This window comes from Hippocampus bargibanti, linkage group LG12, assembly GCF_051943395.1.
Source record: "Hippocampus bargibanti isolate YZ-2025 linkage group LG12, ASM5194339v1, whole genome shotgun sequence".
NCBI lineage: Eukaryota > Metazoa > Chordata > Actinopteri > Syngnathiformes > Syngnathidae > Hippocampus > Hippocampus bargibanti.
In genome coordinates this window covers 1,662,971-1,688,349 of record NC_142745.1, presented here as the reverse complement: position 1 = coordinate 1,688,349, position 25,379 = coordinate 1,662,971, and the positions used below count along the sequence as shown (strand labels likewise).

Sequence of the window (25,379 nt, the reverse complement as noted above, 5' to 3'; positions counted from 1 at the left end):
TAAAGTGATGAATATAAATTGAAATTAAGCACTCATTTTTGTTTTTTTCCTACAGATTTTTAAGTCATTATTTATTTATGTACAACAAAATGCTTTTTTTTTTCATTTAAAAAGTGATCTTTATTTATTTCTATTATTATGATTATTTTTACAAGACCACAATTAAAAATCAAAGCACTTTATTGGTTGTTTTCCCGATGACGCTCGACATGAGCTGCGGCAGGATCCCTGTTCCTCGACAAAGTTTTGCAGCATTCATGCTAGTGCGTCTTCCATTTCTCTGCATAAAGCATTGCGGCCACTCCGTGCAGAAATATGGCAGCGAGGATGAGTAAGGTGCTGGACACTGGACCAAAGGAAAGGATGGCGCCCACGGCATAGCTTAAAACAAGAAGCAGGATAGTCCTGTAGCTCGCCAGCGGACGCAAGCTAACGCGAGCTTGCCGCTTCCTGTCCCAAAACTGAGTGGACGCAGGACTCCTCGCCAGGATCGTGTCGGGATCGGAACTCGTCAGGTAGTGACGACCCAGGCGTCCGGCGAAATCCGTCCGTGAGCAGAGCTTGGTCAAGCGATTTTCGAACTGAGGATGGACAACACACGAACGAATCCGGTGAGATGTGGAATCGGCTGTTGGCTCAGATTTGGAACGGTTGTGTGATATTCTACTTGAGCATTGAAAAGTGAAGACATCCGGTACAAGAACCGAACAAGCAGAGCGTTCTCGTAGCTCCTGATTGGCTGCAGCTCCGGGTCGCCCTGGTACTGAATGTCAAACCTCCGCAGTCCGTTGATAATCTGCACAAAAGTGTGGCGGTTGATGTTGGCCACCGCTGGCTTAAAGTCAATGACGGCGGATGCAAGTCACTCGTAGCATCGTCATCACGTCGCAATCGGATTATGACATACGTGGGTTGTTTTGTTTCCAAACCTCGCATGTTCTGCCTCAAACAAAACTAGCTAAAAGCTAGCTTTCCAATGGAGTAATGCCTCGACTTTGACACCAGTCAAGGCCCGGGGGCCAAATCTGGCCCGTCATATCATTTAATTCGGCCCACGGAAGCAAATCAAGCATGTCAAGTGCCATGAATCTCCAAACCAAAATTTCAAATTGTCCTATGTAAACCACAATAACAGTCATTATTATTAATGACTTATTGATTATTTATTCATTTGTTGTGCGCTCCATATGTATTATGTGGAGGAGACTAAACATTCTCATGGCTTCACCAAATTCATAACGGCTTCTCGAGTGGAAATTGTAACTACAATGTGGCCCATGACAAAAAATGCGACGAAATGACTGACACTCCTGGAGTAGCACAATGCATAGTGAACACAAGCAAATATGTCAGTCACGGCCAGGGGGTGGTGACAAGTTAATGGCATTTCGGTGTACTTTTAGAACATCTGTTCTTTCAGAATATTCTTTTGCTTCGCAAAATAGTTTTTGTTGCCATTTTTTGGGGCAACCGAGAACGCATTAATGACATTTTCATTTGTTTCAATGAGGGAAGATGATTTGATATACTTTTTTTGGGTGTATATTTTTTTTCTCATGATGTTTGAATTAAACTTGTATGTTGAGGATTCTGCCTTATAGCAAACTGGCCAGCGGCAAAAATTTAGTTTGACACTCTTGGAGGAAAGGGATATAATAGGAGTTATTATATTTTACGTTTTAAGACTCGCGCTGAATATTCCGGAAGTCTTGTTTTTGAGTTGGTGACGAGTCCGTACGTGACGTCACTGAAGGAACGCCCCTGACCGAAAAAAAAAGGACACATTGTAGCAGTCCTCCCATAACACAAAAAAGAGGGTCAACTTTGCACCTGCATCCTGCCCAGGTCGGTAAGGACAAGGCCGCGTTCTCCCACGATGCAATCGGGCAGTTGCTTGGACTCGCAGTCATCCTGAGAGGACGTCACGTTGGCCGTGAGCTGAGTCAACTGACCCTGGTTGAGCTGCGAGACAAGAAAAGTGGATCAAAGGAGAACAACGTGACGGCGGAAGATGGAGAAGGTGCTGAAGGGAAGACAAATCGCTTTTCTACGCACCTTGAAGATGGTGCACAAGTTCTCCAGCGCTCTGTCCAGGAACTCGTGAGTCTTCCTGAGGCACTCTGTACTGTCGTCTGACTCGACGCCGCAAAGCCCGTTGTTGGAATCCGAAGAAGGCGAGGCCAACCAGGACAGGAAAGACTTACTGGCTGCCGCTTGGCTGGAACGGTCAGAAATCCGTTTGGCCGTCTGTCTGGCTTGCGCGACCACCTGGATTAATTTCACCACCTGACAAAAACTAAGGTGACCCCCCTGAACCAAAGGCGCCGTCCCAACGGAGAAAAATGAGAATACGACGGTGCCTCACCACAGCCCGCAGCTCGGAGCCGAACATCTGCTTGTACTGGCAGTCCTGGCCTTCTAAGGCGTACACGTGACTTTTGACCCGGAATACGGCGTCCGTGGCGGTGCGTTGCCGTGACGACAGGAAACTGCCTCCCTGGCCGGGCGTCAGGTAGCCTCGCGGCTGCCGGTGATGGGGGACCAGCTCCGGCTCCAGGAACAGCTGTTCGGCTGAAAAAGTTCACAACTGGAACACTGAATACAGTAAAGTCTCGTTATATCGATATCGGATATATCGATAGTCCCGTTTATATCGATACTATTTCTATGCACGCACTGACAAAATTACATGCAAACAGAGTCGGATATATCGATAGTCCCGGTTATATCGATATTTTTTCGGACTCCCTTGAATATCGATATAACGAGACATTACTGTATTTGCTGAGTGTCATTTTAGAGCACAGGTGTCAAAGTCAAGGCCCGGGAGCCAAATCTGGGCCGTCAAGGAGACTTGGAAAACATGTAGGACAGCGGCCCTCGAGGACCGGAGTTTGACATTCCTGTTCTAACGGCTTCCCCAAATTCATAACGGCCCCCGGAGAGGAAACAGTCACTACAATGTGGCCTGTGGCAAAAAAAAATTACGTTTGACACTCTTGACGTAGATGGATTTATCCATCTTATTTCACCATCGGATAATGAAATCGAAGTCATCGACAATAAAATCCCGATTGAAACGCGGCGAGTTTAAAAGTGTGTCACTCTCATACCTTTGTGGATCATGTCTCCGAGGTCGTGCTGAGAGAAGACTTTGGCCACCCGGAAGAGCATCAGCGCGTTCTTGGCGTTGACCAGGTCAATGCGCACAGCTCTGTTGAGGAACACTTGGAAGAGCTTGGTGTAAACCAGCAGGTTCTCCTGAACGAACGACTCCCTGCCAGTTTTCACATGAGAAAGTTAGCGTCGGCCGACAACATCCGGTCGGGCACGTGACCCACCATCTCTCAGGGTCGCTCCTGCTGCTGGCGACGTCTGCCTGCATGTGGGCTGGCTTGTCATCGGTGTACCTCCACGGCTGGATGAAGCTCAGCCACGTCTCCAGCACCTATCGTCGCCACCATAATGAAGTCAGCAGCCATGCCGGGAAGCTCAAAAAAAAAAATCGATTTTGGAGACGTACCGCTCGAAAGGAGGCGTCCAGAGGCCAGTGGCCGAAGCAGTGCTGCAGGAACAGGAACAGCTTTTGCTGCACAAAGCGCTGCAGCACAACTCTGCAGAGACACGACAAAGTGAGACAGGGCATTTGCGTGATGGCATGACCGCATGCGACGGGTAGGGCTGATTTGACTCTCGGGAGAGAAGTGCCTACCAAAGGGCTTAGCTTACCTTGGTTGATGAACTAACTTACATGGTTCACAGACAGAGTGTGTAAGGTGAAACGTGTGTATCCCAAAAATTAATTTCCCATAGGAAACCATTAAAATGAGAATAATCCGTTCCCAGGTCCCCATAAAACATAATTTTCTACTTTCTAATTTTCTACGCCTTAAAACTACACAAAATATACCTTATTTTATGTATAATAAATGTGCTAGGGTATTATAATTAACGAAATAAACTGTAACGTATAATAGTCGTTTTATTGACCTTTGTGATGGTCGTTGATGGATTGATGGAATGGAATGGCCGGTTTCCTCAGCATTAAACACTTGATGAGGAACTTAACCTTCTTCTTTCACCATCTTGAGGAATGATCCCTGTAGGTGCTTTCTCTGCGATAATTTTACTTTGTTCCTCATCAATTGTGTTCTGTTTAGCTGAGTTGATGGCTTTTTGCATCAAGTGTATAGATGGCTTGTGCGCGTTATTTGTGGATCCTGGCTGATGCGAATTTTAACCTTTCAGTCTACACTCTGCCTTTGAACTATCAAAGTTGAAACGAGTCCAAATGTCACTATTTTCTATCCATTTTGTCACTCTCTCTCTGTCGTCTGCTTGTCTCTTTAATGTTTAAACCACCCCCCTCACTGCTGCGTTCTTGACCAATCACGTGGCATTAACCGAAGACTGTGGGCGGGGAATAGAAGACAAAAAAAAATGTCTGGTGCCGTTTTGTTTTTTGGAGGTCTTCACTCTCTCTCTGTCTGTAACCCACACCCCCTCACCCACACACCCTCACTGCTGCGTTCTTGACCAATCACGTGGCTTTAACCGACAACTGGGGGCGGGGAATAGACGACCAAAACAAGCCGGCTGCTATTTTCTTGCTAGGAGAACGCGCTCGTTCGCGAACGACATAACACTCATTGTGGCAGCTCTGTGTGTATCCTGAAAAATAGTTTGTATGCCAAGGTAAAATTTTCATAAATTTAACATTCGTAAACCGAAAAGTTCGTAAGCCATGGGGTTCGTAAACCGAGGTATCACTGTACCTGTGACATCACGGTCAATGCCCATGATGTTACGCTGACGCCCGAAATGGGTTTACAAACGAAAATCTTAACATTTTTCGGCTCGTGTGAGCAAGCTGACCTCTTAAACTCCTCCAGGGGGCCGGCGTGGGGGTGCGAGTGGGTCGGGGAAACTGACGCCTGTTCGGGCTTCTGGCTGTTGGAGAAGGCGTGCAGATGTTTGACCAGCAGACGCACGGCCAAGACGTGCTCTTCGCTCGGGCTGAAGGGTTCCTGCAAAGGCGGCAAAGTCAAGCGGCGGTCGGTGACACCCGTCAAACTCTTTTGGCAAGCGGCCAATCGAGTTGCCCTTTGGGCCCACTGCAGCCAATCAAGCGGCAAAGGCCATGTGGTGCCCTGGAGAACTGAGGACCTGCGCAATCCGATTTTGCACCATTTTCCAATCCGACCCCAGAAACACTCCAAAATTTAAGTCTGGCTTGACTTTGTGCGGAATTCAAATACAAGGCAAGAAAAGACATGGAGCGAAGGGGGTGGTTATGGGGGCGGGGCTTCCTCCGTCAAGGCAGGACCTCAGAACCCCATGCCCGGCCGCAGCATCTCTTAAGCTCAAACGCCAACAAACCCAAGTCTGTACTCACTCCAAATTACGCCACCAAGGCATTTTCACACATTTTGTTAGCATTTGTTTCACACACAACAGCAGTCAAATCAGCGCGCAAGCAAATCAAAGCACACTGAAGCCAGAAACGAGGGTACTGCAAGAGTACTTGGTGGGAGGAGCTGGAGGTCCGTGAGGAATCAAGGCCACGAGTCCAAGAAGTACCTTAAGCAGGACCTTCGGGTCTCCACCAAGTACCCCTGAGCCGGACCAAAGGTGACGGACGGCATTTCAGGCGGTGCTGAGCAAGAAGGGTTTAAGTACTTGGTAGGTGTGGAGGGTCCCTGAGCCTGGTGGGACGTGTGGTTGGCACGGCATGCTGGACATACTGAGACGGTACTGGAGCAGCGCCAGCTGTTGACCCGTAAACCACCAGGAGTGGGGCAGGGGATCGAAGGGAGGTAGGTTCAAGGAGGACAACACAAAAAGCGACCAGAGGAGAAAAGGAAGTGCATCAGTCAAGAGGTCAGGGTGGAAGGTGAAATTCAGAGAAGAACAAGAAGAAGCCGATAGATGAGAAACACAAGAGGAAGAACAGAGGAGATCATCAAATATGAACTCAAAATACATTTGTCTTTTTATTCTTTTTCCATCCAAAACAGAAAGGATGCGTATCCAAATCATTTGGGTGCGTACGGGGGGGAGAATGTCAACGATTCCTTCATCTCAAGTGTTTCATTCAACGCTCAGCGGATGCTCTGAGAACAATTAGCGGAGCGCTAACATGACAATAGACGGGAGAATTATTACCGTATTTTCCTGAGTATAAGGCGCGCCGCACCCCCAATGAATGGTGTATGTTCAAACCTTTTCCATATATAAGGCAGACCGGAATATAAGGCACATATTCAATGAATGAAACAGTTTTCCAAATACATGTAATATCCGACTTACGACCGGCTCGACTTACGACCACCCGTACTTACGACCACGACCTCCAGACCCTATTTTTAACATTTTAAGAGGGGGAGTTTGCGAGTCATTTAGCCTCCGCGTCTCTATTCAACATTTTGAATGGATTTCGACTTACGACCATTTTGACTTACGTCCATTTGGTCGGAACAGAACTCGGTTGTAAGTCGGATGTTATCTGTAATTACGTCTGTGTAAGCTCTGTCGTACAGGAGTGGTCCATCGATGAGAAGGTTTCTTCAGCCGTCATCTCTAGCGAGAAACTTTGGTAGCTACCAGCAAATTTTAGTGAGCTGACAAAGCCTCTTGGATAAGAAGCGAAACGTCCGACACCTTCAAAGAAGGACAGATGACGGCTGATGAAACCTTCTCATCGAACTATATATTTAGCTAAAAGATTTCCAAATATAAGGCACAATACATTATAAGGTAGAGGCTGGGGTTACGCACGACTTCTTCTGCAGGGGGGAAATAGTCGGTGGCTGCTGACAGTAGTTGTGACTCAATACTACTTCACATATAACGTGCACCTGCGTATAAGGTGCAAGGTCATTTTTGTAAAAGAAAATCAAGGCTTTTGGGTGCACCTTATACACCAGATAATACGGTACGTACATTTTGTTGTCGTAACGACATGCGAGTTTCAACCACAAAGTCTCATCGTGACTTTCAATCGACACCCATAGAGCTGCCCACAAAAAGCCCAAACGAAATTTTTAGTAAGATTGTTTGTCAGTCAAAATGGGGAAAACACTGACAGCAAGAAACCATTCAGGCCGTTCTGACCTTTGCCACTGAAACGCTTCACGCGTCGCCATGTTTTGGGGTTCGTAGGCAGCAGCTTGTTGTCGAAAGAAGCCGCAGTGTGACTTGAGGTTGACTTTAGAACGACACAGCGCAGTGCGAGGGTCAACATGCGAGAAACAAAGCGGATCGACGGCAATGTCAGTACACGGGAGGGCCGAGAAATACCGATGTGGTCATGAGCAGCATGCACACAACACGAAGCAAAGCCACGAGTCAACTTCGGTCAGCCTGGAGCTGTTTTAAAGGACAACCGACACCATTTTTTGTTTACTAACTGACATCAGAAAAACGTTTTATAGCATCTCAAATACCCAAAACACGCAGGCTGATATTTTTAGACAAATGCAAAACACCAATAAAAATCAGTTAAAGTGTCCCAAAACTACTTCAAAATGATGATGGTGAGTTTCAGAAGGTCCCGCCCCCTTGTTTGTGACATGCGTGATGGCGTGCTTGCTCGAGAATCAAAACAATGGCTTCAGATGGGGAGATGCTTTCTTGTTACTCATCCAGTTATGAATATGATTCAAATAGTTCAGAAGAGGAAAGCATAAATGTTTGCAATCGATTAAAGAAGTCCGTGTCATTTTGAGGCATATGGACTCCAATGTAGCGCCCCAGAAAATGCACAAGATGGCGCCCAAGCTCCGTTGGAAAAGGGCTGATTTGTCTGCTGGGAATTTGTGTCAACTACTATCAAATAATAAACACACAACAATTCCCCATTGCGTTATTTATGTGCTTTCCTTCTAATTTCGCCATCAACACAAAGTTTTCAGACCAAACACAGTACCCAAAATGCATTGTGTGTCGCTTTCTCGGTCAGGGGCGTTCCAGATGTGACGTCACATCAGGCATCGTCATCAACTCGAAAACAAGCCTTCGTCAATATTCAGTGCGAGTCTTAGAACGTAAAATATAACTACATGCGGTGGAATCTTTGTAAAATACGCTCAGTAGAAGTCATTTGACAAATTATGGACACAACTTGTCCGGAGGCGTCGGTTGTCCTTTAAAGGTGGTTTAGGAGTGAGGGCGAGTGAGTGCAGGCAAAGCGAATGAGCACTCCATCAGTAGATGACTGGCGGGTGGGGGGGAGGCTTCTCGGTGTTGTAGGTGTGGGCATTGGGGTTCCCGGAACGTTCTTTACTGTTCTTACCTTCACCTGAGGAGATTGCAGTTTCTGGTACATCTCTAAAGAGTAGTGATGCAGCCACACCTCCACAAACATCTGTCGCACGCATACTAATATTTGAAAGTGTCCCTTTTGATCCAGTCATTGCTTTTAAGTAAAGACGAAGCACCTGGAGTAGCGTTTCCGACCTCCAGATCTCCTGGGCGGCGGGGTCGGCGTTGACGGACGGCTGATGAAAGATGTGATGCTTCAGCAGACTGGGACTGTGGAGGCCGTAACCCGCCAATGAGATGTTGGACGACCTGGATGACGTTGACATTGACGCGCGGTGTGAAATGGGTCAGTTGCACGGAGCAACGGCGGTGGAGTAGGAGCGGCATACCTTGGAGTGGGGGCGCTGACGGAGCCCCTGTTGTCAGAAAATGGCGACGGGGGGACGTTTCCTTCGGTAGGCAGGAAGTACTTGAGGTACATGTCCACCAGAATGAAGTAGGCGCTGTCAGTAGTGCCGACGTGTTGGCCCATAGGGAAGCCCTGGAACATCATCCAATCTCATTACAACTTTTTACATGTTAATGTGTAATAATAATAAGAAGAAGAACAATAATAACAACAGCAACAATTGGCTAATCTAATCTAATCTAAAGGATTGCATTGATTTAGCACTACTGAAGGCCAAGGTGTGAAATGCACGCTTCGCCACTGGCGTAGGTGCACGTGCGCCCGATAAACGCTTCTCTCACCTTTGGCGTAATGAGACAGGAGGCAAAGTAGAACATGAAGAATTCAAATGGATCTGCGCTACATTGAGGAAAAAAAAAAGTTCAACCGGGAGGTGAGAGTTGAGCCCGGTGTCAAATGTGTCAAACGCCGGCCAAGGCGTGAAGGATACTCAGCGCCATGTTGAGAGTTAGCATGCCGGACATGGGAAAGTGAGGCCGATTGTGAAAGAGGGGACAGTCAGGAAGAACGCCTTCCTGGATGGACGTCTTCACCGGCGCCTGCATGGGAAAACGTACATAGAAGCACAACAAATCCATCAATAGTTCGATTGCAAATAAAATCAAATCATCGGCTTACCGGTAGATAATTGACAGGCACTTCATATTTGTATTCTTCTGCTTGAAGTTTGTAAACCAGTTTCATCATGGACCCACTGAACATGACAAACAGAGGTTCTTTATTTTGTTGACGGGGGAAAAGACACACATCACTGTCATGTGCAGATGCGATGAGTCACCTGGGCTTCAGGAAATCCACAACCAACGCAAAGTCGCTGCATTGCGAATGGAGAAGGCGAAGGTTCCATCCTCCCAGGACGCCATCCAGACTTCCAAAGATGGTTTCCACTAACCACGAGAAGATGGCGTGCAGCTCCTGAAGCAGCCGGCAAAACAACGCTTGTTCAGTTGATTCTTTTGGAATTATCCTTTTTTTTGTCCGCTGGAGAATGGAAACACACTGCAAGGATATTATTTCCGCTTGTACCTTTGCATGATAGTCATCGATGAGCTTGGTAAGATCGTGGCATCGCTGAGCTAAAGTTTTGTTGGGTGAGTCCACTTTAAGGTTGGCCTGAAAGCAACACGCACATTTTAATTGATGACAAGCAATCAATCAGACAACCTGTCACTCAATCGGGCCTCACCAGAAGAAAGCCAGGATGCTGTAAGCTTGGAGCTGCCATCAAACAGAAGCTGGCAGCCCAATTCGTCGTCCAAAATCTTCTTCGCTCCTGAGCCAATCGCACAGCAGTCAGACAGTGACTGGTCGCCGTTTTTCAGTGAGACAAACAATGACTGGACGTGCGCGTTTTGAATGAAGCATGAAGAATATCATATTTTGGAGAGTGGTGGTGGAAATAAATACATAAAAACAAATTCAAAAAGGTGGCAAGATTCGAACTTCCAACTGCAGATATGCTAACCACTGGTGCTCTGCTCTCAAGCCTTCGTGATCATTTCAGCACATTAAACCAAACATTTTTGACAGATTCAGTTGTCACTATTCAAAAGCGATGCCAGTCGTAAAGAAGTCACTTTATTTTTACTTGATTTCAGTCAGGAGAGCAGCTTTCAGTGAGGTAAAGTAGCAGTCATTAGCATATCGACGGTGGGCTAGCAAGCTTAGATATAAAACCAAGACATAATTATTGGGATTATCAAACGGTTGAATGTCATCCTGGTGACTGACCTTCTTTGGAACTTCACGGAGGTGAAAAAAAGTTGGATAAATATTTTTTTAGTCGCGTTTTCGCGTTAAGCAACAGTTTCTCCCCCGCCGTAGACTCTTCTTCGTCGTCTTCTCGTGATGTGTCGTTCGCGAGCGACAAGGGTCTTGGAGCCGCCACTTAGAATTAACGATTGGAACCGGCTCTTGAAGGACAACCAACGCCGTCGGACAAGTTGTGTCCATAAATTGTAAAATAGCTTCAAATGACTTCTACTGAGCGTATTTTACAAAGATTCCACGGCATATGGCTATATTGTACGTTTTAAGACTGGCGCTGAATATTCAGGAAGTTTTGTTTTTTGAGTTGGTGACGATTTCCACCGTGACGTCACGGTAGGTATCGTCAATGACCGAGAAAGCGACACACAATGTAATGAAAACTTCGTGTTGATCCGTGTTGATGGCGACTTTAAAAGGAAAACACATAAATAACGCTATGGTGAATCATTGTACCTTATTTTTGGTTGTAAATTAACAACAAACAACCTGAGGAGGCATTTGGGAGCGGAAAAGGCAGCTCTTTTTGGTGAGCTGAGCCAAAAGAACCGGCTCTCTACAAAAGAGCTGGAATTCCCATCACGATTGTCTTCTTCAGCTGAGGTTAACAAATGAGGTTGAAGTGTAATACCGCCCCCTGTCATACGGAGGATGCATGCTACAGCGTCTGCATGGACGCTGTAACATCCATGCAGACCTACGTGTCTACGTGGTGGCCATATTGGTAGGGGCGACGTTCTTACAGGTCAGACAAGCATTTTGATATTCAGCAAAGCATAACGTGCTGAATATTTTTTTTATTGACAATGAGCAAGTTCCTTTTTTCACCTGTACATCACATTCTTGTTTGGGAGGCAGCGAGGCCAGAGGACACATATTGCGCATACACGTTGTGATTAATTGTGCATCACATTACATCACATTATCATCAGCGCCTTTTGGTTGCCTCGCTCACTAACTCCTATCCTCCCTCCGGCGACAGTCCAAATGGTCAATGAATTCCTGTATTTTGTTTTTCTACTTCTACTTCTCCTTTCATAACTTTGATGCTGTGTTACTTCCGGGTAGAGTGAACGCTGGCGCGAATGGCTGCTCACCCGCACAAAAAAAAAATAAAATCCTGTGACTGTAAAGTGTCCTTGAGAGTTTTGAAAGGCGCGTTTAAATGAAATGTATTATTATTATAAAGCCTCCTAGGTACTCTTGTGGTCTTCGGAGGCTTCCTCGTCTCAATGGGCATCAGGTTGGTGATCACTGCTTTCGATCATATTCGAGCGTTCGTTGTCCATGATGCGGCAAGTGGTCTCAAATGGTCGCCTGACGCAATTGGTTCCTCCGGACACGAGCTTTACTGCTTCCATGTTTTAGCTTGAAAGTGAAAGCTTTGTGCTGCTGCCGTTTGTCTCGGAACCACAGCTGCTCGCAGTAGCGCTCAGCCATTTTACGCTCCTTGGTGCTGTCTGGCCAGGTTGTTGAGAGACCTTGGATGGAACCAGGTGTCTGGGTCGGGTGGAGCACACTTGCAGGGATGACATGGAGGCGGAAGCGACTGACGACGCGGACATATTTGCCGTCGCCGCTGCTGCAAGTGTAGATGCCGTCGTCGGTCAGTTGGAGGCGCTGGAGCAGCAAACCTCCATTGGTGATCACAAGCCGCTCATCCTTGCTAATGGGAAGCTGGGGAAAAAAGAAGACTTTGTATGGAAAAACGAGCATTGCAAAGTTTTCAGGCACAGTTTGCTGTGATTTTTTTAGGAGAGAAAAAATCCAATGATGCAAATTTATAAATATACAGTGATAATTCCGTTTACGAACCCCTTGGCTTACGAACTTTTCAGTTTACGAACGTTACATTTATGAAAATTTTACCTTGGCATACAAACTTTTTTTTGTACACGGCGCTGCCTCAATGATGTGTCGTTCGCGAACGAGCCCCGTTCTTCTAACAACAAAATGGCAGACGACTGTTTTTGTCCTCTATTCCCCGCCCCCATTCTTTGGTTAAAGCCACGAGATTGGTCAAGAATGCATTGTGAGGGGTGGTTTAAACATTAAAGAGATAGGCAGACAACAGTGAGGGAATTTCAACTTTGATAGTTCAAAGGCAGAGTGTAGACTGCAAGGTTAAAATATCCCATCAATCAGGCTCCAAAAACAACCCGCACAAGCCATCTGTATGTACACTTGATGCAAAAAGCTATCAATCCAGCTAAACAGTTGATAAGGAACTAGATAAAATTAGCGCAGAGAAAGCACCTACAAGGTATCATTCCTCAAGATGGTGAAAGAAGAAGGTTATGTTCCTCATCAAGTGTTTAAATGCTGCGGAAACCAGCCATTCCATTCCATCAGGCCATCAACGACCGTCACAAAGGTCAATAAAATGACTTTATTATACAGTACAGTTTATTTCTTTAATTATAATACCATAGCACATTTATTATACATAAAATAAGGTATACTTTGTGTAGTTTTAAGGCTTAAAAAATTCGAAAGTAGAAACTTATGTTTTATGGGGACCTGGGAACGGATTATTCTCATTTTAATGGTTTCCTATGGGAAATTAATTTTTGGGATACACACTTTTCACCTTACACACTCTGTCTGGGAACCAATTAAGTTTGTAAGCCAAGGTATCACTGGATAAGCTTCACCCTTGTGCAAATTTTGTTGAACTCACATGATGTCGCTCATTTCTCCGTTGAAGCGTCCATGACAGCGCCCCCAGTGGAGAACGGTGGAAGCACTCCAGGAAGGACGCGTTTCCCTCCACGGCGTACATCACCTTCAAGTCACCCAAAACTTGCACAAACACATCAGGCGGATTATTCAAGCATCTGAATAATAAGACGCAACTTTCAATTATTGTAGTAAATTTGATTAAAATGTTAATAACTTACAATTATGTGTGATTGGACAACGATTCCAGGACTCGCCGTATGCTGGGTCATGACCCCGTGAACTCCTGACACACACAAAAAAAAAAACACAACCGGTACATCTGTTGTTGAGCACAACTTGTGGCTTTTGAAGATAAAGAGGTGGAAGATCAAGAGAGCTTAGAAAGTTGCTCTCTTCAATATATCAGAATCAGAAAGCCTTTAAAGGACAACCGTCGTCTCCGGACAAGTTGTGTCCATAATTTGTAAAACGGCTTCAAATGACTTCTACTGAGTGTATTTGACAAAGATTCCACCGCATATAACTATATTTTACATTTTAAGACTTGCGCTGAATATTCAGGAAGTCTTGTTTTCGAGTTGATGTCGAGTCCTCACCCTACGTCACTGAAGGAACGCCCCTGACCGAGAAAGCGACACACAATGCATTTTGCGTACTTTGTTTGGTCTGAAAACATCACTTCGATCCGTGTTGCTGGCCTAGCCTGGGTCAGCACATATTGTACCTGCGGCCGGAGACAAAGTGTGGTGAGCACGTCTGGCCGTCCCAGGCGCAGTACGGATCCCCGGACAAACGGCACTCGTTGCAATCGGCGTACAAGTGGCACCTGTGGAAGGACAGTTGGGCCACGCCTCCTTCGCTGGACACATAAAGCTGTTGCTGGAGTGGCAAACAAAAGTATCTTTAGCACTTTTTTTTAACGTGCAAATAAATAAATAATCACGTCACCATTTTTTTCACTTTAACCTAATATTTTACATTTTGTTATTTACAATTTATTGGGATGTCAGAATCAGAAAACCTTTATTCGTCCCACAATGGGGAAATTGGTAGTCCACAGCAGCAATTTGAAAGGGGATGTGGTGGGGGAGGGGTGAAAGGGTAGAAAACAAGATATTCTAAGCACAGTAAAATAAAAATGTCAACTGTATACTGTAAATGTGCTAAACCGTTTCATTAAAAAACTGTACATAGTGCAAATATCAAGAAAGTCATATTGATAGATTTAGCTGTATTGCATCAACCAATAAAATTTGAATTTCAAAAATGCTAAAATGACAAGATATATTTGAACGCCGCAATATCTGAAGTGTCCAGGTTTCAAAAAGTTTTGGTGGTCCTCAATGAGGAAATATTCCCAGTACGGGCGTTCACATAATAAGAGGCAATTGTAATCAATAAGCATCAATGAAATATGGGGAAGTGTGAGAAGCGGACTTACTTTCTTGCTGGAGATTTTCATTTGGCGGATGGCAACTCCACTCTGGAAAGCAAACGGGTTCAAATTCAAAGCATATATTGTACTTTGTAAAAAGAAAAAAAAAGCCAAACTAACAACAAAATCATCAAATTTGAAATCTAACAGTCCATTACAACACAGGTCCCCGGGCCGCGGACCGGTACGGGTCCGTGGGTCATTTGGTATCGGGCCGCGCAGAAAGAATAAATAATTTACATACTTTCCGTTTTATTTATTATCTGAGTACGAACTATGTTTTATTTAAAAAAAAATGAAAAATTACCAGATTACATCTGTCTATGACTTACTCTTGACGCATGTCAAAACGCTTGTCTAGGTCACATGATACAAACCGCTAAAATTAGCCCACCGTAAGCTAGCAAAATGAGTAAAAAAAACGTCTTTGGAAAGTTTATCCGCTAATAAAGTTGTATAAAAATACGCAATGGATTCACATTTATTATTATATTTAAAAGAAAGGTGTCTGTGTAAGCTCTCAGTCGTACAGGAGTGGTCCATCGATGAAAAGGTTTCTTCAGCCGTCATCTGTACTTCTTTGAAGGTGTTGGACGTTTCGCTCCTTACATAGGATTGGTAATGCTGATGAGGTGATACCAGTGCAAATAGGGCAATCAGGCCAGTCGTTAGTCAGGACAATAGAAGCAATCAGTGGAGCCGCAGGGAGTAGTCCTCTGCTCCCTCCAACATGAGAGCAGGGACCTATCATAGCAGAGTCCGGCACCGCCACGTCTGGACAGTATATATATAGGGCCGATACTACCAGTAAGACTAGTTCGCTGAAGAAGCATCTTGGATAAGAAGCGAAACGTCCGATACCTTCAAAAAAGTACAGATGACGGCTGAAGAAACCTTTTCATTGATTTAAAATAAAGAAATAAAAACAGTTTCCATGCCTGTCGTATCATTTCATTTTGTTGTATTTATCCGCCGGTCCATGAAAATATTGTCCGACATTAAACCAGTCTGTGGCGTTCCCATGCTGAAATGTCGAATTATCACTTCGTGACACGTATCAGGCAAAAACAGTATCAATGGGACGTTTTCCATGAGGAAAACAGACATTTTCAAAGTCACCTGGAAGACACTGAGTTCTTCCAGAAGAATCTCTTCTGTCGTTGAAGCCATGACCTTCAGCACCTTACCGTCATCTGCAGTACACGCAAACAAATCAATGAGAAGATGTTACCTTCTGTTGACAAACATCGCCTGCGACTTCAGACTAGCAAAATCAGACTAGCGTCTTCTGGCGGTGACATACTAACCTGTTCCTAGGAACAAGACGTCTGTAGTTCTGCCCTCTATGTCCAGTCTGTCCACGAGCAGAGTGGTCAGCAGGTATGACACGTTGACGCGGGTGAAGACCGGTCGTCCGCCCACAGGCAGGACGGCTTCCCACATGAGTTGGTGCCGTCGCATGAAGTTCACCACTTCATCTGGGAAATCCTCCGTGGATTCGTGGAGAGCGTCGTACGTGTCGCTGGGACACTGAAGGACAAGTCAGAAACCGGGTATGCGCTGCAATATTGACGTCGGACCATCAATTTCCGGCTACAAAACGAATTTGTTTGAGGTGAACTCACAGCGCCGGGTCTGGGGTAGGGTATGCGGCCTTTGAACTCCACCCAGCGATGGTCGGGGGTGTCCTGGTGTGCGAACGGACCGTTGAAGGACGCGCGAATGCTCGCCATGGAGAAAGCGCAGACGGCTGAGCCTGCCAACAGAGAGCTGAGGGTGAAAGAAAAATGCCAGTGACAAGCGTAGTTCTTGTCTGGCATGAAAATGAAAATTGATGCCAGGCTGACCTGGAGGTCCGGAAAAGGCCGTAGATGACGGGATTCTGAGGGTCCTTTGTCTCCAAAACAAAGACGTCCTCTGAAGGAAGAAAAAAAGTCTTTATGTTGGCGACAAAATGTATGCCGTCCAACTCAGAGTCAATCACGACCTGACAAGAACATCAAGACCTTGGCACATCTCATAAAACTTCACTGCTGGACCATGTGCAAAAATGTGTCCACTCCAGTGCCAGGGTTTTTGTCATTTTCACTCAAATTGCAGGACCCACAGAATATTGACTTTTAGGACATTCAATGCAGTGTAAGAAACCTTTGACTCTATTCTTTGATTGGAAAAAAAGAGTTAATTCCTAAGTTATATGAGTCTGGAGTTACCTGAGCTTGAAATGGGGGCGGCTGTACAAAAGTCAGATGCTGCCCCCTCGTGGGAGGGAAAAACATTGCCAGAGGTCTGACCAGCGCCTTATCAGCACCCCGCAGCAAGAAAAAAACGAAACCCAAAAATATTCAGGAATGGCGCTCCACATCATGCTTTTCAGTTCCCGAATAAATTTGGGAATGGCAGTGAATTAGTTAAATTTCCTTGGTTCTGGATTTGAATCTCGGGATAGGGATGGACGAGGATGGCGGACAGAGGCTAGGTCAACATGGACACAGACGTCCAATATGAAAGCAGACATGGACATAGACGTTTGACGATCAAAGATGGCTGACACGGAATTAAAATGGACCTAGAGGTCAGGGACAGATGGAAATAACCAACACAGACGGATTGTAGAACGCCAGTCGAGTTGAAGGACGAGGTCGGACTAACCAAGTTCGTCGAAATGCGTGTGAACTCCGGACGGCCCTGGGACAGAACACACCAGGCGGGCCTTGAGGAAGGTGGTCCATCGGTTGATCAGACTACGCCTCCCTCCCATGTCGTTCTTCGTGCAGCAGACAGTTAGTGGCAAAAACAACATGCGGTGAGTCTATCAAAGGTCTTGAGATGCCATCAAGACCGAGGTGGCAAACGACGCACCGCGGTCGTACCTTACAAACTCGAGCCACTCGGCTGTAGATCTTCTTGTCCCACGGCTCTGCCTCCACCGCCGCTTCCCTGAAGAAGAAGTAGATCTTGTCGTCTGCGGGATTGTGAGTTTCGGCGATGGTGAAGGAAGCCACGAATTGGGGAACTGACGGCATCGAGAAACAAGTCAAAAAACATCCGGGTGGCTTCGCAACGTGTGTTCGGCGGTTACCGTTCAGCCAGTTGTGGTCGTATGCTTCCGTGCGTAGGTGGCGTCCGCCGGATCTTATTGACGTTCGGAAAATGGCAGCGTTGGTTCCCATGAAGTCCAATGACGTGCCGGCATAGACGTCACCATCTAAACAATGACACGTCGGATCTTTGGGTTTCACACCATAAAGGTACGAGTCCAACTACGTTTCAAGGCAAGTGAGGTTTGGTGTAACTAGAGCACTCAGTGTTCACTTTGGAGCAGTGGTTCTTAACCTGGGTTTGATCAAACCCTAGGGGTTCGGTGAGTCGGTCTCAGGGGTTTGGTGGATCCTCCGCCACAGAGGTCCACCCCTCAGCCTAGTCTGGAGTTAGTAGGCAGTCATTGGAGGAAGGCTTCGGTGAATGAGCATATGAAACTGGCGGGGTTCGGTGCCTCCAACAAAGATTAAGAACCACTGCTTTGGAGTCAAACTCTGATCTGTTGCTAGATGTCTCGAGACACAACTAGAGCTAAGGTGTCAAAGTCAGGGCCCATGGGCCAAATCCGGCCCACTACATCATTTTATTCGGCCCGCGAAAGCAAATCAAACTTATGAAATTCCATGATGCTTGCTAAAGTCCAAACCAACATTTCAAATTGTCCAATTGCCTCAATAACAGTCATTATTTTTTAGTTCAAATTTGAAAAGTTATGTTTTGCTAGGTGTGTTGCTAACACGAAAAACAGACGTGTGCGTGTGTCAAGCGGTACCATTGAAGCGAGCGGCGAAAGGTTCTTTGGGACTGTAGGGACATTTTCCTAGTCCGGCCGTCACGGTGTGAGGCAGCAGCGAAAACGCATCCTGTAGGACACACATTTGCATGAACATGTCAATTTTGCCCAATCACGGCAGCCAACAACTTAGTCGAGGAGCAATACAGTGATCCCCCGCTACTTCACTTATCGCGGGTTGAATGATCGCAGATTTAAAAAAAAAAACGTTTATAAAAAAAGCCAAATGACTCAGATGTTTTGATTGGTTCCCAGCGCTGACGTTGACCAATGACAGTACGATATCGCATGATTTTTTACAGCCATGAGGATTGGCTGTGCGTCTTCTCAGACCCTCCCAGCAACCCCCCTCTCCGTCTAATCACGTGGGTTACTGTTTGCTCAGTCTACTCAAATGCTTGCTGTTCCCCGTTAACTGCGAGAAATGGGAGATTACTGTATTGTTGAAAAAAATAGCATCCTGATTCAGGGAATAATGTTTGGGCTCTCAAATAGTCTTTATTTCTTCACTCTTGGTTGCAAAGATTTTCCCCAGACGATTCCGAGTTGTATTACTCCTTCCGCCGCCCCCTGGTGGTCATGAAGAAGCAAGAAAGGCGACAAGCGGGCACTCACTTACGTTTAATCCGACTCGGAGGAGGCCGCACTGCGGCTTGTAGGCACCCGTGCCGCAAACGTATATGTGCGTGTCATTGACGGCTTGAAGCAGACGCACAAAGTTGGCGCAGTCATCCTGAAAAAAAAAATAGAGTTCAGTGGGGTTTTTTTGGACTGTGTATTTCTGGAAAAAGTTCACTTACTTGCAAACTCTTTCCAATGACGAGGCAGCGCTGCACGGCGTCGTCAGCGGCGGGCCAGGAAACCTTCAGGATGAGTTCACAGCATCAACTTTACTTTTCAAACAATGTCTACTTTCATTTCTTAAAGGACAACCGATGTCACTTTTTTGTTTTTTAACTGACATCAGAACAACATTTTATAGCATCTAAAATACCCAAAACACGCAGTATGATATTTTTAGTCAAATGCAAAACACCAATAAAAAGGACTTCAAGTGTCTGCAATAAATTGAGCTGCGAATTGGGCATTTTCAGAAAGTCCCGCCCCCAGTTCGTGACGTCAAGCCAAGACGTCTTGCATTGCTGGAGAATCAAAACAATGGCTTCAGATTCGGAGAATATGCTTTCTTGTTACACATCCAGTTATGAATATGATTCAAATAGTTCTGAAGAGGAAAGCATACATGTGTGCAATCGATTAAAGAATTTATTTGTGCCATTTTGAGGCAACATTGGGGAGAAACGATCACCAGAAAAGAGGCACAAAATGGCGACCTCCTGTGGCCACTTTCGTTTCTACAGGCTGATAAATTCGTTATATGGCGCTTGGACACCCTCTTCTGGCTGCTTTTGGGTGCAACACAAGGTTTTCAGACCAAACAATACAGCAAAATACATTCACGTGATGGAAGGAGTTCTACAATGTGTCTTTTTTTCGGTCAGGGGGCATTCCTTTAGTGACGTCACGTACGGACTCGTCACCAACTTAAAAACAAGACTTCCTGAATATTCAGCGCGAGTCTTAAAAGGTAAAATATAGCTATATGGGGTGGAATCTTTGTAAAATACGCTCAGTAGAAGTCATTTGAAGCCATTTTACAAATTATGGACACAACTTGTCCAGAGGCGTCGGTTGTCCTTTAAGGGTTATGTAAAAGGTACGTAGTTGTATTCCAATATACCTTACCGTGTCCCAAGGAAGATCAATACTATCCGAACTCAGCATGTGGATGTGATCTTTCCCTCCAACCAATAAGTGGCCATGGTCTTCGTCCAATAGGAGTACCTGGAATCCACCACTTGTCCCACCCTCCCAGTAGACCGCCGAGCCATTCTTCATTTCTGTCAATCAAAATCCAAAGTGAATGGACTTCAAGTTCTTGGTCTCCTGTTCCATGTCGCTCCAGCAATAAGCTTGAGAGCAGAAGCTGAATGTGTCATTTCTGACCTTGATGGGAGAGCTTCAACCTGGCATCGCATTGAACACGCGTGTTTGCGACCATCGTTGTTATCAGGCCCAGTGGGAAGAGCCACAGGATCTTGATGTGAAGAGACCACGGCGACGCCATTTGTATCCGAAGCGGATGCAAGGGAGGCTGACAACGGTCACTGGAAGATAACAAGGTAACAATTACTCTTCAATTTATGACATCGGATTTGTATGTACATTTTAGCATATCAGTGACAACAGGCAAAACCAAACTTCCCACTTTTCAGAAAACCGGATAAAAACCAAACTTCATAGAGTAGCATTTAAAACAGCTTAGGATGTATTATTTACGACAGGAAGCCTACGGCAGCCATCTTGCGTTGCCTCTCGCGAAGCCTTAATAACTTCATTTCTGCGCAGAATTCTCACGAAATTTTCTGCTTCCAAACAAAAAAAAAACGTTTTAATTATTTAAAGGACAACCGATGTCACTTTTTTGTTTTTTAACTGACACCAGAAAAACGTTTTATGGCATCTAAAATATCCAAAACACGCAGTACGATATTTTTATTCAAATGCAAAACACGAATAAAAATGACTTAAAGTGTCCAAAATCTGCAAAAAAAAAATGAGCTGCGAATTGGGCATTTTTAGAAAGTCCCGCCTCCAGTTCGTGGCGTCACGCCAAGACGTCTTGCATTGCTAGTGAATCAAAACAATGGCTTCAGATTCGGAGAAGATGCTTTCTTGTTACTCATCCAGTTATGAATATGATTCAAATCGTTCTGAAGAGGAAAGCATACATGTTTGCAATCGATTAAAGAATTTATTTGTGCCATTTTGAGGCAACATTGGGGGAAAATCTCTCACCCAGAAAAAGAGGCACAAAATGGCGACCTCCTATGGCCACCTCCGTTTCCACAGGCCGATAAATTCCTTATATGGCGCTTGGATGCCCTCTTCTGTTCTGGCGGCTTTTGGGTGCAACACAAGGTTTTCAGGCCAAACAAGTACAGCAAAACACATTGACGTGATGGAAGGACCGCTACAATGCGTCTTTTTTACGGTCAGGGGCGATCCTTTAGTGACGTCACGTACGGACTCGTCACCAACTCAAAAACAAGACTTCCTGAATATTCAGCGCGAGTCGTAAAAAGTAAAACATAGCTATATGCGGTGGAATTTTATTAAAATACACTCAGTAGAAGTCATTTGAAGCCATTTTACAAATTATGGACACAACTTAACCGGAGACGTCAGTTGCCTGACGTTTTAACACTGTTCTATGTTGGTAATGACATGCTCTTTCTTCTTCTTTGATGCACAATTAAACGCTCAGGTTTCGCATTAGTGTCTATCCACCCTGTGGTCAACACTAGTATTGCATCTGTGCCTCTCGTCCATCTCTGATTTTAAGAAATGTAAATCACATCAGATATTTTAAAGAATCGTAGGAATTTGTAATACATACTTTAGTTTTAAACCATTGTTTGTTTTTTTTTTGTATTATCATTCATTATTAAGATCATGAATACAATTTACCGCGGGAATTGTACGTGTTTTGTGGCAAATACGTTTCCCTTGAAAACAAAGTAATCTCCCAATGTGAACTACAGGCATGCGCACGTACATCCTCACGCAGAGTGTAACTGTTTACTTGATGTATGACAACAGAACAATAGCATCCACATTTAGACTTGAATTGATTTACATCAAGCTCGAAACACAATACTACAGGAAAGAAGCGCACAAACACACAAAAACACACACACAAATGCACACAATGGAGGAGATGTAGTCATACACTCACTAAACAGTTTCCACGCATAAGAGGAAAGACACGCACACACACACACACACACACACACACACACACACACACACACACACACACACACACACACACACACACACACACACACACACACACACACACACACACACACGCACATACATATATAGGAAATAGAAAGACATCCACAATGGTAGGAGCACAAAATGACACAAACTTTGAAAGAAGTCGACAAAAGTAACTAAATAAATAAACCTGACTGTAACGAAGCAGGTGCAGATTGTTTTTTTATTTGTGCTGCTCCGGTCAACACAACTTTGCCACGTTTTGTGTCTGATATAATCATCATATCAATGAAGTTTTATTGAATGACAGCTCACCGGTTGTGTTGACCTCAGTGGAACAGAGATGACGTCATGTAGAAGAGAACCCCGTCGTCCGGTTATATTGAAGGTAGGAGACGTAGAAGGAATAGGAATAAGATGTAGATCAGGTGCGCCCGGTGGGCTTCTCGTGGACTTTTAGTTGGATTCAGCAGTTGGTCATCCGCCGCCAGACGCGTAGGGACGACATTTGCCCCGCTTGCGTTCAGGTGGGCGTGCTTTTCTCTTCTCCTGTGGTGGGAGGTGTTTCCTCACTCGTTGCTCGACCACCGTCGTCGGGAAGGAGCCCAGGAGTCATTCTTTTTCATTTTGACTGCCTTAGTAATAGAGATTAGACAGAATAAGAAGTGATCATATTTCAAAGTTTTATGCTGTTGTATGCTTAGTCAACACTTGTGACTCAATACACAATTGAAGCACGGGCAACCTGGGGTCAATCAGGTCAACAGACACAGCAAGTTAAACGGTCAGCTTCACAGGAGTCATTTAGGACTTCAAACTCCTTATCACAGGAAGAGGTCATTAGCCAGGTAACCAACCTATCAGTTTATGGGAAACACAATGTTTTATTGCTTACAACTGTTGGTGCTCAGGACATCCAGAGGCGTGGTATTATAATCAGGAAAACTATGTTTTACTAATGTATTACTTTAATTTGCATGTACTCTCAATAAATAGCTTGGCAGAGGGACGCAGAATTCAGACGTATGTCATGGGTGACTGCGTTTCCTGCCGGCAGTAGGGACAATCTTTCTGGTTCCGAGTCTCTGTCCGCAGTGTCTGACTGTCATAACTCTAACACTTAGTCAAAATGAATTCATAAAATGACGTTCATGTCAAGCAAGCTCATCTTTCATTCCCCTTCTGTTATGAACAATAACACAACATCAAGGTCAAAACATTTCTGGACTAATATGGGCATAAAATGGCCGACTTGTCGGTGCTGTTCATGTCGTTAGTGAAAGGCAAAAACAGCCCTTGAAAATAAAAAAACAAACAAAATAAGGGATGACCTGACTAAAATATGAACTTGACACGAGCGAGCTCGGCCTAGCCATGTGCGACAACACGACAGGCGTCACCGTGGCAACAGGAAGCCGCAGCGAAAAGCAGGTTGCTGACCTTTGGCATCCACGGCCTGTCGCAGGAAATAAATGTCTTTCCTGAGGTATTCATTCCGTGGCAGCGCTTTTTGTGGGCGCGTTCTTGTTGCCGTGGCGACATCACGTCCCAAAACAAAACAAAAGTCCAAGACGGAAGCTCACTCACTGACTTTGACAAAGGACATGTGGGGAAGTGGAATATTCACTACGGTGTGAGTGATTCTTGGAGGAAAGAGGAAAAAAAAACAACCTTTGAACTTATGGTGGAGTTTGTCTTTTAATACCCTGTCAAGTATCCAGCAATTTGTGTATTGAATTGGGGCCGCCGGTTCAATGGACCAGAATACCGACCGCTGAGCTAGAGGGCCGCCAGACCAGTTTAGAAGTCTCTTTAGAAGACACTGGACGTTGCCTAATTACAGTGATACCTCAGCTAAAAACCAGATACCTCGGTTTACGAACACCTTGGCTTACAAACTTCTCGGTTTACGAACGTTAAATTTATGAAAATTTTACCTTGCCATACAAACTATTTTTCGGGATACACACAGAATGCCACAATGAGTGATGTGTCGTTCGCGAACGAGCCCGTTGTCCCAACAAGAAAATGGGAGCTTTTTCTTTTTGTTCTCCATTCCCCTCCCCCAGTCTTAAAGCCGCACGTGATTGGTCAAGAACGCAGCAGTGAGGGGGTGGGGGTGGGGTTACAGACAGAGAGAAAGTGAAGCCATTCTCCATAAAAGAAAATGGCAGCCGACTTGGTTTTTGTCCTCTATTACCCGCCCCCAGTCTTTGGTTAAAGCCACGTGATTGGTCAAGAACACAACAGTGAGGGGAGGTGGTTTAAACATTAAAGAGACAGGCGGATGACAGAGAGAGTGACAAAATGGATTTCAACTTTGATAGTTCAAAGGCAGAGTGTAGACTGCATGGTTAAAATATCACATCAATCAGGCTCCACAAACAACCCAGACAAGCCATCTGTACACTGTACACACAAAAAGCTATCAACCCAGCTAAACAGAACACAATTGATGAGGAACTAGGTAAAATGATGGCAGAGAAAGCACCTACAAGGGACCATTCCTCAAGATGGTGAAAGAAGAAGGCTATATTCCTCATCAAGTGTTTAATGCTGACGAAACCGGCCACTCCATTCCATCAAGCCATCAACGACCATCACAAAGGTCAATAAAACGACTTTATTATACTGTACAGTTTATTTCTTTAAATTTAATACCACATCACATTTATTATACATAAAATAAGGTATATTATGTGTAGTTTTAAGGCTTAGAAAATTTGAAAGTAGAAAATTATGTTTTATGGGGACCTGGGAACGGATTATTCTCATTTTAATAGTTTCCTATCGGAAAGTATTCTTTGGGATACACACTTTTCATCTTACACTCTGTCTGGGAACTAATTAAGTTTGCAAGCCAAGGTATCACTGTATGTCAACAAGAAGGACAGGGAGGAGACACGGCTGCTTTTTGACCCCTAAGTAGATACCTGGGGACCACTGTCCTCATGTCCCTGGGCACAAGTGTTATTACAACCAAACGCCGTCTTGAAGACCTTCTAAAAAAGGCGGACAATTGTCAATGGGGGAGGAGGAGGAGTCGTCGACAATTCAATTGTGTTTCAAACACCAAAAGACCA

At 45.0% G+C, this 25,379-nt stretch overlaps 3 protein-coding genes across 4 annotated transcripts in view; 1 reads left to right on the top strand and 2 right to left on the bottom strand.

Moving 5' to 3' along the window:
• Nucleotides 1–162: 162 nt before the first annotated feature.
• Nucleotides 163–10,597, bottom strand: smpd4 (sphingomyelin phosphodiesterase 4). Of its 2 annotated transcripts, XM_089011185.1 has the most exons (20): nt 10,463–10,597; nt 9,918–10,068; nt 9,758–9,844; nt 9,510–9,646; nt 9,350–9,425; nt 9,162–9,270; nt 9,013–9,065; nt 8,652–8,803; nt 8,439–8,571; nt 8,294–8,365; nt 5,680–5,769; nt 4,876–5,027; nt 3,524–3,614; nt 3,342–3,448; nt 3,114–3,277; nt 2,366–2,571; nt 2,056–2,286; nt 1,831–1,962; nt 668–796; nt 163–581 (listed from the first exon to the last, which is right to left on the bottom strand). In XM_089011185.1, exons 2-20 carry the CDS (start codon nt 9,954–9,956, stop codon nt 261–263), a joined length of 2,481 nt encoding a protein of 826 aa, XP_088867311.1. In that variant the 5' UTR covers nt 9,957–10,068; nt 10,463–10,597; the 3' UTR covers nt 163–260. The 2 variants fall into 2 exon arrangements, with proteins under 2 accessions (XP_088867311.1, XP_088867312.1); XM_089011186.1 differs by lacking the exon at nt 5,680–5,769.
• rbm15b (RNA binding motif protein 15B) overlaps nt 8,090–25,379 on the top strand; it is a 73,709-nt gene continuing 56,419 nt past the window's right edge. Inside the window, exon 1 of the mRNA XM_089011187.1 lies at nt 8,090–8,132. The gene's annotated coding sequence lies outside the window, so the exon portion shown is untranslated. The remainder of the gene's footprint in view (nt 8,133–25,379) is intronic.
• Nucleotides 11,276–22,825, bottom strand: LOC148889916 (semaphorin-3D-like). Its single transcript, XM_089011188.1, has 18 exons — nt 22,612–22,825; nt 20,458–20,618; nt 20,197–20,351; nt 19,251–19,313; nt 19,070–19,183; nt 18,430–18,520; nt 17,698–17,823; nt 17,489–17,631; nt 17,268–17,382; nt 16,463–16,532; nt 16,241–16,385; nt 15,923–16,145; nt 15,735–15,808; nt 14,622–14,663; nt 13,905–14,059; nt 13,399–13,463; nt 13,179–13,300; nt 11,276–12,175 (listed from the first exon to the last, which is right to left on the bottom strand). Exons 2-18 carry the CDS (start codon nt 20,576–20,578, stop codon nt 11,804–11,806), a joined length of 2,196 nt encoding a protein of 731 aa, XP_088867314.1. The 5' UTR covers nt 20,579–20,618; nt 22,612–22,825; the 3' UTR covers nt 11,276–11,803.